This window comes from Mustelus asterias, unplaced genomic scaffold (genome assembly GCF_964213995.1).
Source record: "Mustelus asterias unplaced genomic scaffold, sMusAst1.hap1.1 HAP1_SCAFFOLD_107, whole genome shotgun sequence".
NCBI classification, from domain to species: Eukaryota; Metazoa; Chordata; class Chondrichthyes; order Carcharhiniformes; family Triakidae; genus Mustelus; species Mustelus asterias.
Window position 1 is genome coordinate 82,926 of NW_027590151.1, and position 13,358 is coordinate 96,283.

At 44.4% G+C, this 13,358-nt stretch overlaps 2 protein-coding genes across 2 annotated transcripts in view; both read left to right on the forward strand.

Annotated features, from left to right (window-relative positions):
• Window positions 1-13,358, forward strand: part of LOC144484436 (uncharacterized) — an 89,509-nt gene that overhangs the window by 28,404 nt on the left and 47,747 nt on the right. The gene's annotated exons all lie outside the window — the stretch shown is intronic.
• Window positions 1-13,358, forward strand: part of LOC144484438 (uncharacterized) — a 156,495-nt gene that overhangs the window by 5,152 nt on the left and 137,985 nt on the right. The window contains exons 2-3 of the mRNA XM_078202970.1: window positions 5,350-5,976; window positions 8,010-8,026. Of these exons, the coding sequence (XP_078059096.1) occupies window positions 5,350-5,976; window positions 8,010-8,026 (644 nt within the window). The remainder of the gene's footprint in view (window positions 1-5,349; window positions 5,977-8,009; window positions 8,027-13,358) is intronic.

Genomic DNA, 13,358 nt, shown 5'->3' on the forward strand with positions numbered 1-13,358 from the left:
CCCCAGTGTGAACTCGCTCGTGCTTCCGCAGGGTGGATGAATCACTGAATCTCTTCCCACACACAGAGCAGGAGAAAGGCCTCTTCCCGGTGTGAACTTGCTTGTGCTTCCGCAGGCTGGATGAATCACTGAATCTCTTCCCACACACAGAGCAGGAGAATGGCCTCTCCCCAGTGTGAACCCGCTTGTGTGTCAGAAAGTTGGATGAATGAGTGAATCCCTTCCCACACTCGGAGCAGGTGAATGGCCTCTCTCCAGTGTGAATCCGCCAATGAATCTCCAGCACTGATAAGGATTTGAATCCCTTCCCACAGTCAGAACAGGTGAATGGCCTCTCCTCAGTGTGAACCCGTTTGTGTTTCAATAAGTTGGATGAATTACTGAATCCCCTCCCACATTTGAAACAGATGAATGGTTTCTCCCCTGTGTGACTGCGTTGATGAATCTCCAGCTCTGATGGGTATCTGAATTTCTTCCCACAGTCCCCACATTTCCACAGTTTCTCCATGACGCAGATGTTCTTGTGTCTCTCCAGGTTCGATGATCAGTTGAAGCCTCGTTCACACACACAACACGTGTACTGTTTCTCCTCACTGTGAATGGTGTGATATTCTTTCAGGCTGTGTAACTGGTTAAAGCTCTTTCCAGAGTCAGTTCACTGAAGCAGTCACTCGGCTGTGTGTGTGTGTCTCTCGGTGCTTTTCCAGTTACGCCATTGCTTAATGTCTTTTGGGATTTATGTCTGCAAATCGCCTCCTAATATTCTGGAAAAGAAGTTCATGAAAGTTGTCACTTGGTGCAGAATAGAAATTCAAAACCAAAAATTCTCGTTTGTATGGAATCTTCTTTCCTCTATAATTCCTCAAAAATCCACTCAGACACATTGGCCAAAATTTTACTGGCACGTCTGCCTCGGAATTGGGGCAGGTGAGGTTTGCAGAATGGCATTCTCCGACGGGATCCTACGAGCCTCGGGCTGGCGTGCTGGTAAAATTCCAGCAATTTTCACCATTTTCATTCTGTTGTCCCAAATATCAGCCAACAAATTATAAGAACTTAAGAACTAGGAGCAGGAGTAGGCCACTGAACCTCTCGAGCTGCTCTGCCATTTAATAAGATCATGTCTGATCTTTTCATGGACTTAGCTCCACTTACCCACCCGCTCACCATAACCCTTAATTCATTTACTGTTTTAAAAAAATGATAGTGAAGGAATGATTCATTCTAATCGACAGCTTCAAATATACGTGAAACTCCTAACACGCAGTCTGCTGAAATATATATTATATCTCATGTGAATATATATAACTGGGTTAAAGTCCAACAGCTTTGTTTGGTATCATGAACTTTTGGAGCACTGCTTCTTCATCAGGTGAGACACATGATGAAGGAGCAGCGCTCCGAAAACTGGTGATTCCAAATGAACCTGTTGGATTTTAATCTGGTGTGGTGAGACTTCTTACTGTGCCTACCCCAGTCCAACACCAGCATCTTCACATCATGTATATAACTGGATGAAAAATGTGTGCTCTACCATACTCTATTTTTTAATTAGCAATACAGCAGCAGGGGACATTATTTAGAAAGCGAGTGGACATAATCTGCCTCTCTGCCTAAGACGATCGTGGAAGCAGTGGTAACTTATTTCAAGACAAAACAGGTGGGTATTTGAAGCAAATAAACTTCCACAAGTACAGTTATTTAGGGAGGAATGGAGCTGACTAGATTGCTCGATGAAGCATTGAGAAGGACTGGAATTGCTGAATCTTTTTGCAAGGGCCCTAAAGATATCAGTACTATATTAAAATGTAGAAATAACAGTAAACATTTTTACAGAACCATAAATAATATGTCTAATATGTACCACAACAACACCAGGTATATCTGTGTGCTATATTAATTTACTGTCCCCTTAAATGTCAGCCATCCACTGGGGAAACCACCCCTTTAATTGTGAACATTAGAAAAGAGACCATCCTTTTAGCCAGACAAATAAATGTGTCAAGCTGAAGGAGCAAAGGATGTCAATGTCTTTAAGAGAGAGAGAGACCTGGGCCAACCTTTCCAGAGTCTGCAGCCTCCCTGGATTCACTTCCTTTCCCTTCAGTTGCTGCAAGTCCCCAATTTCCCCCAGAATGAGAAAAGAAATGGAAAGTGTTTTACTCACAGATGTTGGACAGGGGAGAAATTTGTAATGTGTGAAGCTCAATCTTCAGACAGAGGGAAGCAGCCGCTTGACCAGCTCCACGTTCAGACAATCAGGATGACCCGCGCAGCCATTGGCACAAAACCCGCCCCTGATTGGCTGGATGATCAGAGTCCTGCCGGTCCTCCAGCTCTTCCCATTGGTCAATGAAGACAATAGGCAGCTAAACCCGAGCCCACGTGGGGCCGGAGACACTTTGACCTCCGAACGCGTGGAGCTGTTGTCCAATCCGCAATGTTGTCTTTTTCCTCCAATGGGAGACTGAGCGTTGGGAACGTCCACGCTAGAATCAGCCAATAGGAATCAGTCTGCTCTGCCATGACGTCGTGGGGTTCCAGTGCGCAGGCCCAGGCGCGCGGACACGCCCCCTCCCATTGTTCCCCCTCCCATTGTTTCCCCTCCCCCTGTGCCTCCTCGAGCCAAGGTTTCCAGGCAACCGGCTGGCGGCTCCGGCCAGAGCGAGAAGCCGCTCGGTGATCTCCCCCCCCCCCCTCTCTCTACGGCGGCTGCTTCAAAAAGAGATCGAGAGCGACCGCTGGCGGCAGCCGCACTGCGCCTGCTCCGGACAGCTCGGCTCAGCAGCGCTCTCTGCGCCTGCGTGCTGGGCTGCCAGCTGAGGGAGTGGGGGAGGGGACTTTGCAAAATCTCTTCCCATCATTTTCTTCCAAGTCCCGCAGTTTGATTTGAAACAGAACAGCTTCTGTTTGTAGCTTCATCACAGACTCAAACTTCACACACAGACTCCAACTTCACACACAGACTCAAACTTCACCACGGACTCCAACTTCACCACAGACTCAAACTTCACCACAGACTCAAACTTCACCACAGACTCAAACTTCACCACAGACTCAAACTTCACCACAGACTCAAACTTCACCACAGACTCAAACTTCACCACAGACTCAAACTTCACCACAGACTCAAACTTCACACACAGACTCAAACTTCACCACAGACTCAAACTTCACACACAGACTCAAACTTCACACACAGACTCAAACTTCACCACAGACTCAAACTTCACCACAGACTCAAACTTCACACACAGACTCAAACTTCACCACAGACTCAAACTTCACCACAGACTCAAACTTCACCACAGACTCAAACTTCACCACAGACTCCAACTTCACACACAGACTCAAACTTCACACACAGACTCAAACTTCACACACAGACTCAAACTTCACACACAGACTCAAACTTCACCACAGACTCAAACTTCACCACAGACTCAAACTTCACACACAGACTCAAACTTCACCACAGACTCAAACTTCACACACAGACTCAAACTTCACACACAGACTCAAACTTCACCACAGACTCAAACTTCACCACAGATTCAAACCTCCTCCTCTGGGCAACATCTGTGAGGAAAACACTTTCTTTCTCCCCCTGGGAAATACAGAGAGTTGTGGGACTCTGGAACTGGAATTAGAGCCAAATATGGTGAGTGGGGAATGTTTGTGATTTTGTGGAACCTGTTTTATTGTCTGAGATATTTAAAGACAAATTTATCCTGTCTATTCAAATACTGTTTGTCTGTTAATGCATGATTCATTGATGTTGATTTTAATTTGATTATTGCAAGATTTATTAGAAGGTGAAATCTTTCTCTTTGCTTTATTCCACTGGGTTTGTCTGGGAATGTTAATTTTAAGGTTATTGTACTCATAAGGATCATAACAACATTGATACATCTGGAGTTATTATAAAAACATAAGAACTAGGAGCAGGAGTGGGCCATCTGGCCCCTCGAGCCTGCTCCGCCATTCAATAAGATCGTGGCTGATTTTTTTTGTGGACTCAGCTCCACTTACCCGCCCGCTCCCCATAACCCTTAATTCCTTTACCGTTCAAAAATGTATCTATCCTTGCCTTAAAAACATTCAATGAGGTAGCCTCAACTGCTTCACTGGGCAGGGAATTACACAGATTCACAACCCTTTGTGTGAAGAAGTTCCTCCTCAACTCAGTTGAGTGATAGAAGATCAGCCCTCATTCTTCGAAACTTTGAGAGAATAGAGGCCCAGTCTCCTCCTAGGAAACTCCCATCCTTCCAGGGATTTGTCAAATGAACCCTTGCTCCACTCCCTCTATTGCAAGTGTACTCGTTGGAATTTAGAAGGCTGAGGGGGGATCTTATAGAGACCTATAAGATAATGAAGGGGCTGGATAGGGTAGAGGTGGAGAGATTCTTTCCACTTAGAAAGGAAGCTAGAACTAGAGGGCACAGCCTCAAAATAAAGGGGGGGTCAGTTCAGGACAGAGTTGAGGAGGAACTTCTTCTCTCAAAGGGTGGTGAATCTCTGGAATTCTCTGCCCACTGAAATGGTGGAGGCTACCTCGTTGACTATGTTTAAATCACGGATAGATGGATTCCTGATCGGTAAGGGAATTAGGGGTTATGGGGATCAGGCGGGTAAGTGGAACTGATCCACTTCAGATCAGCCATGATCTTATTGAATGGCGGGGCAGGCTCGAGGGGCTAGATGGCCTACTCCTGCTCCTATTTCTTATGTTCTTATGTATCCTTCCTTTAGTAAGGAGACAAAAGCTCCACACAATACTCCAGGTAATGCAGGGAGAGTGTGGGACAGTTATTTACAGCTTTCGGGGAACAAGATAGAAAATAATGCTTCATAGAAATTAACAACTGCCAATTGTAGATTCTATCCTTAACTGACAGTGATGAAATTTATAACCTCTTTTACAGGATCTTCAAAGGGGGAGGATTTGCAGACACAAAATTCAAATCAAGCATCAAGTGAAGAATTGACAGAGTCACTCGATTATCGGGATCTGAATATCATTAGCCTTTGAATCTGGAAGGAGAAATGTCTTTCTGTTCTGTTTGCTTCAGAAAGTTTTAAACATCAGTGTGACTGGAAAAGCAGCAAGACACAAACATCTGGGTGAGACTGTTCCAGTGACAGTTACATAGTTTGAAAGACCATCACCATTTACACCAGGAAGAGATTGTACAGACGCTTTGTGTGGCCACCTCAGCTGAACAACAAACCTGGAGACAGGGACACCCGCACCATGGAGAAACCGTGGAAATGTGGGGATTGTGGGAAGGGATTCAAATCCCCGTCTCAGCTGGAAATTCATCGACGCAGTCACACTGGGGAGAGACCGTTCACCTGCTGTGATTGTGGTAAGGGATTCACTCATTCATCCCACCTGCTGAGACACCAGCGGGTTCACACCAAGGAGAGGCCGTTCACCTGCTCCGAGTGTGGGAAGACCTTCACTACTTCATCTGATCTGCTGACACACCAGCGAATTCACACTGGGGAAAGGCCATTCACTTGCTCTGAGTGTGAGATGGGTTTCAGTCGGTTATCTCACTTGCAGGCACACCAGCGAGTTCACACCGGGGAGAAGCCGTTCACCTGCTCTGATTGTGGAAAGGGATTCTCTCACTCTTCCAACCTGCGGATACACCAACGCACTCACACTGGGGAGAGGCCATTCACCTGTACTGAGTGTGGGAAGGCATTCATTGATTCATCAAGCCTGCGGATACACCAACGAGTTCACACCAAAGAGAGGCCGTTTACCTGCTCCGAGTGTGGAAAGGGATTCAGTCGGTCATCCTTCCTGAAGGCACACCAGCGGATTCACACTGGGGAGTGGCCACCCACCTGCTCTGAGTGTGGGAAAGCATTCATTGATTCATCCAGCCTGCAGATACACCAGCGTCTTCACACTGCGGAGAGGACATTCACTTGCTCTGAGTGTGGGAAGAGATTCAGTCGGTCAATCTACCTGCGCAACCACCAGCGAGTTCACAAGTGATGACAGGGATTGGATTCTGCTGTTATTGCTGCTGTTAATCACACCCAGGACTGAACCATGTTCATTCTGACAGTTGGTGAAGTGGGAGGATCAGAAGATCCTGGATCAGAAGGTCCAGCTCTGCTGGATTGGTCTTTCTCACGACTTTGCTTCCAGTGGGCTGGGAGAGCACATTTCCACAAATGAACCACACAAGCTGATGAAGGACATTTATTTTATACTGGATAGTAATTCCTACTTCTCCTTCAAGTAGCTCTAAATTAAATACGTTTGTCTCTGTCCCATTGAGTCTACAGCACAGGGCCGGGCCAGTCGGCTCAATTGGTCTATGTCAGTATTTATGCTCCACATGAGCCTCCACCCACCCCTCTTCATCTCCCCCCATCAGCAGATCCTTCTATTCCTCTCTCCCTCATGTATGTATCTAGCTTCCCCTTCAATGTATTCATGCTGTTCACCTCAACCACTCGCTGTGGTGGTGAGTTCCACATTCTCACCACTCGCTGGTAAAGGTGTTTCTCATTAAATCCGTACTGGATTATTGAACCCCTTCATAATCTTGAAGACTTCCGTCAGTCTTCAGTTTTCCAGAGAAAAGTAACACCGGCGTTTTCAGAGGGTTAAATGCTCTCAGTTCCAGGATTATTCTCATGGGGTAAACCGGTCAGTCCCATTTCCCCGTTCTATCCCTTTATCCTTTCAGTTCTATTTCCTGCAAGTGTCGGTCCATTTTCCTTGTTAAATCGTTCATTGTCTCTGCTTCCACCACCCTCACAGGCAGTGAGTTCCAGCTCATTCCCCCTCATTGCATAAAACATCCCTTTCTCACATCCCCCTGCATCTCTCGCTAAGAATATATAAATCTGTGCATCTCATCCTTGCACCATCAGCTAATGGGAACAGCTTTACCTTCTCACATTATTTAATCCTATTTTAATTTTGTACATCTCGAGCAAATCTCCCCTCCATCTCCTTTTCTCCAAGGAGAACAACCCCAGCTTCTCCAGCCTAGCTTTGTGGATAAAATTCCTCATTCCTGGAACCATTTCGGTAAATCTCCTCTGCACCCTCTCAAGTACCCTCACGTCCTTCCAATAGTGTGGTGACCAGAACTGGGCTCAGTGTTCTGTTGTGGCCTCACCCAGAACTTTAGAAACTATCAGTGTAACCTCCCTGCTTTTGTTCTCAATTCCTCAGTTTTTGAAGCCCGAGATCACATAGTCTCCAGATGGGAATGGTCAACATTTTTGCTTGAACATAAAATGCATTTTAACAACATTTTTTAAATGGCCGAAGAAGATTTTGACCAATGAAGGAAAGAGTTGTTGACACAAAAAGAAGCTATTTTGACCTTGCTCTCTCCAAAAGAGAATCCAGAATGTTTGAGTCTGGGAAATGAAATTAAAAATGAAACTGCAGCTACAACAGAGCAAGAAGAAGACAGTTTAATGTGGAATTGAGTGGAATATTCTCTCTGGATTTAAACAATGGAGGAGCTACAAACGTGGAAGAAAGTAAAGTTCAAAACGTGCATTCTGAACAGACTGTTTTCAAAACTGAAGTTGAAAATTCACAAATGAACAGCAATGAAGACTCTCCTTTTGCAGGAGGAACTTTGGACTATAATTATTGTAAGAAGAAAACTTTCAGAAAAGACTGCAAGCAGTAATTTCCATCTTCAGTGGACTGAATTCCTGGACATGGAACCCAGCAGTGTGCTGTTACCAAGCTGGACTTGTGAATGTGAAGTGGACAATGGGGGGATTATTGTGTCTGTTGCAGGTTATAGGGTAATTAAACATTAGACTTTGGAACAGGAGTTGGCCATTTGGCTCTTTGAGCCTGCTTCACCATTTGATAAGATCACAACTATTTAAGTATACAACATGTTGTACGTTGTTGAAAGCAAAATACTGCGGATGCTGGAATCTGAAACAAAAACAGGAAATGCTGGAAAATCTCAGCAGGTCTGACAGCATCTATCGGGAGAGAGAAGAGCCAATCTTTTGAGTCTACGTTGTAATCTTTCAAATGGAATAAAAGAGGATGATACATTTTCATTTCTTCATGGGGAAGGTGTTGCAAAGATCTAATTTCATAATTCCTATGTTTTAGAAGTATGAGTTAGTTCAACAATTGCTTATTTAAAAAATTTAAGGTAAATGGAAAACCTGCACTGAGAATCTGACAGAAACACCCGAAGGGGATTCACATTCACAAGGCGTGGCCCATGTTGGTTTAAGATGTCAAAACTCGAAGGGTAAGAAGTGTAAAAGGGCAGCTGGGCTCTTTTAGCTGGAGACCTGGAGACTTCGGGTCTGACAATTATTGCTCTGTCTTTGTTACAGATCGGAATTCTTCATGCAGACCTCAGGAAAAAAAGGTTTAGTTTTGAAACTAAATATATATTAGACATCCCAACAGATGTTTTAGCATGGGGATAAGTGAGCCCTGGTTGGAATTCTGGGTGTTTCTCACAGAAAGCAAGCAGTCTGCAGTTAGCTTGGAGGCAGGCAGCTATGGAACCAGGAGCTGTGAACCAGAAGCCACTGGGTCATTAGGAACCAGGGGTGCTACCAATGTTTAAATCCCTCAGCAAGAAGGCAGTGAAGCCCACGGTTGGACTGAGGAGTCCAGAGTTTTGAGGTCTCAAAGGAAAGTTGGAGAATTGTTTAGCCAAAAGCTAATGGAAAGACCCTCCTTAAAGTCTTGGAGCCTGGAGAATAGCTGGAAAAGTGAGGAAAATTAAAGTGAATTCTGCAGAGCTTTGACATACCTTTGAGAGTCCCAGGAACAGAATTGAACTTTCAAGATATCATTAAGTATAAAGAAACTTTTGGGGTGAGGTTAAAAAACAGGTTTATACCATAAGTCTTTATTGATTACAGTATTCAGTTTGTAGTGCTGTATTCTTACATTTTATTTTGTTTTATATATACAGTAAAGTTTGTTTTTGTTTAAAAATGTTAAATCTTTTCATGTAATTCTTTTAGTTAATCACTGGGTGTTCACAATTTTCTTTAAACGTTAATTGTCCTGACCGGGATCACAAAACATTCACACAAACAATGTTTCAGAGCAAATCAAAGAAGAAAAAATGTGACTTTCCTCCTTTTGTACAAAGCATTACACATAAAGACACCCCTCTCCTCAGAACCACAATAAGTTAATATTCTCTTCATGAAATAATCTGATAATTGAAAGACTTATGCTATGTTCATAGTGCTGGCTTTTAATATTTTGTTTTATAAATTTTGTTCTTGTGAACCCACTATCAGATCAGCCATGATCTTATTGAATGGCGGAGCAGGCTTGAGGGGCCAGATGGCCGACTCCTGCTCCTAGTTCTTATGTTTAAAAATGTGGAATCTTGTGGTGCAATTCTTTGTTAATCACTGGGTATTTGAGTTTCTCTTTAAACATTAACAATCCTGATTAGGATCATAACAATACACAGCAACATATTTCACAATGAATCAAAGAAACAAAATGTACAAAGTATTACATTATAAGACACCGCTGTTCTCGGATCCACAATAATTTCTGAGCTCGAGCACTTACTTTAGTGAAACAATCTGATAATATGAATAAAATTTATACTAATTGTCGTCCCTTCTAAAGCAGGAGGGCGATCGCCCGGCACAGAGGATAATTTGGGATTTCTCCCATAGACCAATTGGCAGGGATTCTACCCTCCAACCACCTGAAGTGAATTATTTACATGAATCGTACATGCAGTTATCAACTTGCAGTTTGGCTGATCAGCTAAGATTTTCTGCAGCATTTCATCAATCACCGTGTGATTCCTTTCACAGAGTCCATCACTGAAAGGACTTTCAGCTGCCGTGTTCATGACCAGAATGTTCATGTTTTCACACACGTCTCAAAACTCATCATTAACAAATTCCCCTCCACTATCAGGCAGAAACTTAGCTGGTGCCCCAGGTCCAGTCCCTGTCAACTTCTCAATGACTTGGTCTAGAATCACCCTTTTGTCCTTGCCATGTATTATTGGAGAAAGACTAAATTGGGTCACCATGTCGATCATGTGTAGAATGGAAATATTTCTGTCTTTGTCTCATACCTTTAGATCCACGGAAATACCTTGTTAAAGTCATGTGCCAAGGGCAGCTTTACAATCGGATGTGACAGCATCCTTCAATACTTTTCACACATTGCACACTTTGCATTAGTCTGTTCGATGAGCCTCAGATACTCTTCATCAACTCCCCTGCATCTTTTTGCGCGATTTTAAATCTTTAACAAAGATAAGAAAATTGTTTGCGTAGCTTTAAGACTGGTTGCTGTCTTTATCTCTGGGACGGAAGGGGAGCACACTGGTTAGCACTGTTGCCTCACAGCGCCAGGGACCCGGGTTCGATTACTGGCTTGGGTCACTGTCTCTGTGGAATTTGCATGTTCTCCCCATGTCTGCGTGGGTTTCCTCCGGGTGCTCCGGTTTCCTCCCACGTTCTGATAGACGTGCTGGTTCGGTGCATTGACCCGAACAGGCGCCGGACTGTGACGACCAGGGGAATTCCATGATAATTGTTTCCCCGTCATTCCTGAGATTCATTCACCTATTAGTGCTTTTCCAGACCTATCTTTTTTGTGATATCCAGATCTGCTAAATATACTTACACCCTCATTCAAAACTTGACAAAGTCTGACTATGCTTCATAGGCACCCATCAGATCATCTTTCTTGTAAATCTCATCAATGAAACCGAGTAAAAGATCCAAGCCTTGATCAGTATACGACCAGTGGATTTCCAGCTCAGAAAATGTTTTGCTGCCAATTTTCCTTTCGTTAGACAGTGGCAATGCCAAACCAGACCTTGTTTTCTCATTGTTAGGGATGTAACCCGTGTCCACATCTCCACTTCATTCTTCCACTGGTCGTATGGTTCAGGCTCAGAGAACATCGGCGGGTAATCAGACCCTGACAATTCCTACTGGCTTTCATCTCACACAAAAGCTGCTGGGACTGTAAACTTCTGTCTGAAATATACTTTCCTCCAATTTCCAAACTTCACCATTGGACAAACATTCTCTGTGACCATGTTATAATCCTGACAGCCTTATGGTGAAGGAAGAAACTGGAACCAATCTTTACTTGGAATACATTTATCTCCCAACTCTTCATACATACTTTCTTCAGACACACTCATATAATTATTTGATCAAAGCCCTCCGTCTGTACATTCTTAAACTCAATTGATTCAATTAACACCCATAGTCAGGGCAGGAATCCGGGTTCAATTCCAGCCTCGGGTGACTGTGTGGAGTTTGCATGTTCTCCTCGTGTCTGTGTGGGTTTCCTCCAGGTGCTCCGATTTCCTCCCATCTTCTAAAGATGTGCGGGTTAGGTTGATTGGCCGTGGTAAATTGCCCCTTAGCGTCAGGGGGATTAGCAGGGTAAATGTGTAGGTTTACTGGAGTGGGGCCTGGTTGGGATTGTGGTCGGTGCAGACTCAATGGGCCGAGTCACCTCCTTCTGCACTGTAGGAATTCTGTGATTAAAAAGAAAAGGTCTCTAATCGGTGTGAACTTGTTGGTGTGTCAGCAAGTTGGATGACTGATGACGTTCCCTAAACTCAGAGCAGGGGAATGGCCTCCCCTCAATGTGGACTTGCTAGTGTCTCAGCAGGTTGGATGAATCAGTGAATCTCTTCTCATGCACAAAACACATCAAAGGTCTTTCCCCAGTGCGACCACATTGGTGTTTTAGCAGACTGGATGACTCAATGAATCCTTCTCTTGGAGCAGGTGAATGGGTTCTTCCTGCTGTGAACTCGCTGATGTGTCAGCAGGTTGGATGACTGAGTGAATCCCTTCCCACATACGGAGCAAGTGAATGGCCTCTCCCCAGTGTGAACTCGCTGGTGTGTCAGCAGATGAGGTGACCGTGTGAATCCCTTCCCACACTCAGCGCAGGTGAACAGCCTCTTCCTGGTGTGACTGCGTTGATGTGTCAGCAGACAGGATGACTCAGTGAATGCTTTCCCACACTCAGAGCAGATGAATGGTCTCTCTCCAGTGTGGATTCGCTGGTGTGTCAGCATGTTGGATAACTGAGTGAATCCTTTCCCACACTCAGCACAGGTGAATGGTCTCTCCCTGGTGTGAACTCGCTGATGTGTCCGCAGGGTAGATGAATCCTTGAATCCCTTCCCACACTCAATGCAGGTGAATGGCCTCTCCCCACTATGAACTCGCTTGTGTGTCTGCAGGTGCGATGACTGAGTGAATCTCTTCCCACACTCAAAGCAGGTAAAAGGTCTTTTCCCAGTGTGGATGTGTCGGTGAATTTCCAGTTGAGATGGGGCTTTGAATCCCTTCCCACAATCTCCACATTTCCACGGTTTCTCCATGGTGCGGGTGTCCTTGTGTCTCTCCAGGTTTGATGATCAATTGAAGCCTTGTCCACACACACAAAACGAGTCTGGTTTCTCCTCGCTGTGAATGGTGTGATATCTCTTTCAGGGTGTGTAATTGGTTAATGGTCTTTCCACAGTCAGTTTGCTGGTACACTCTCACTCATATGTGTGTCTCGATGCTTTTCCAGTCACATATTTAAACCTTTTGACGCAGACAGAACACCATTTCTTTATACACGCTTTTTTCATACACACTCATATAATGATCCAATCAACACCCTCCATCTGTACATACTTCAACTCAATTCGAGACTGAAAGAGCGATGATATTCAGGTCCTTTTGAATCGAGTGAATGTGTCAGGTCTCGGTGTGACATTTGGTTTCAGATTTCTATCGCAAATCTTCTCCTTCTCAAAACCTGTAAAAGGAATTTAGAAAAGTCAGCACTGTCAGTACAGCAGAGAAATTCAGAACACACGATTCTAGTTTCAGTTGAACATTCATTCCTATTTTGTTCACCAAAAGTTGTAAACCTCAATCTCACATATTCCCTCTGCTCTCACTCGGCTGTATCTAATATACACCCTCACAATTCTCCTGAAGGTGCTGATTGATGCTGAGTGGCAGACCCCTACTCACTGCTTCCTGACCTGGAGACCTGAAAACCTTGATGCAGACTGCTAGACTCAATACAAACACAACCCATAGGTACAGATTCTGGAGGAAAACATGTGTTGAATAAACACTGCTGTATTACTTGCTCAGAGATTCATGACCATGTCAGTAAGAACTTCATTGAGGTGCTGAGTGTTCACAAACACAAACTCGCTGCTTATGAGAATGCTGGAATTAGAGATGATCCAAGATTTCAAACTCAACTGGATGGACAACTGAAGGAAATAATCTTGCAGAGATACAAGGGTACAGCGGGAGAATGGGACTGGCTGGATTGCTCGACAGAG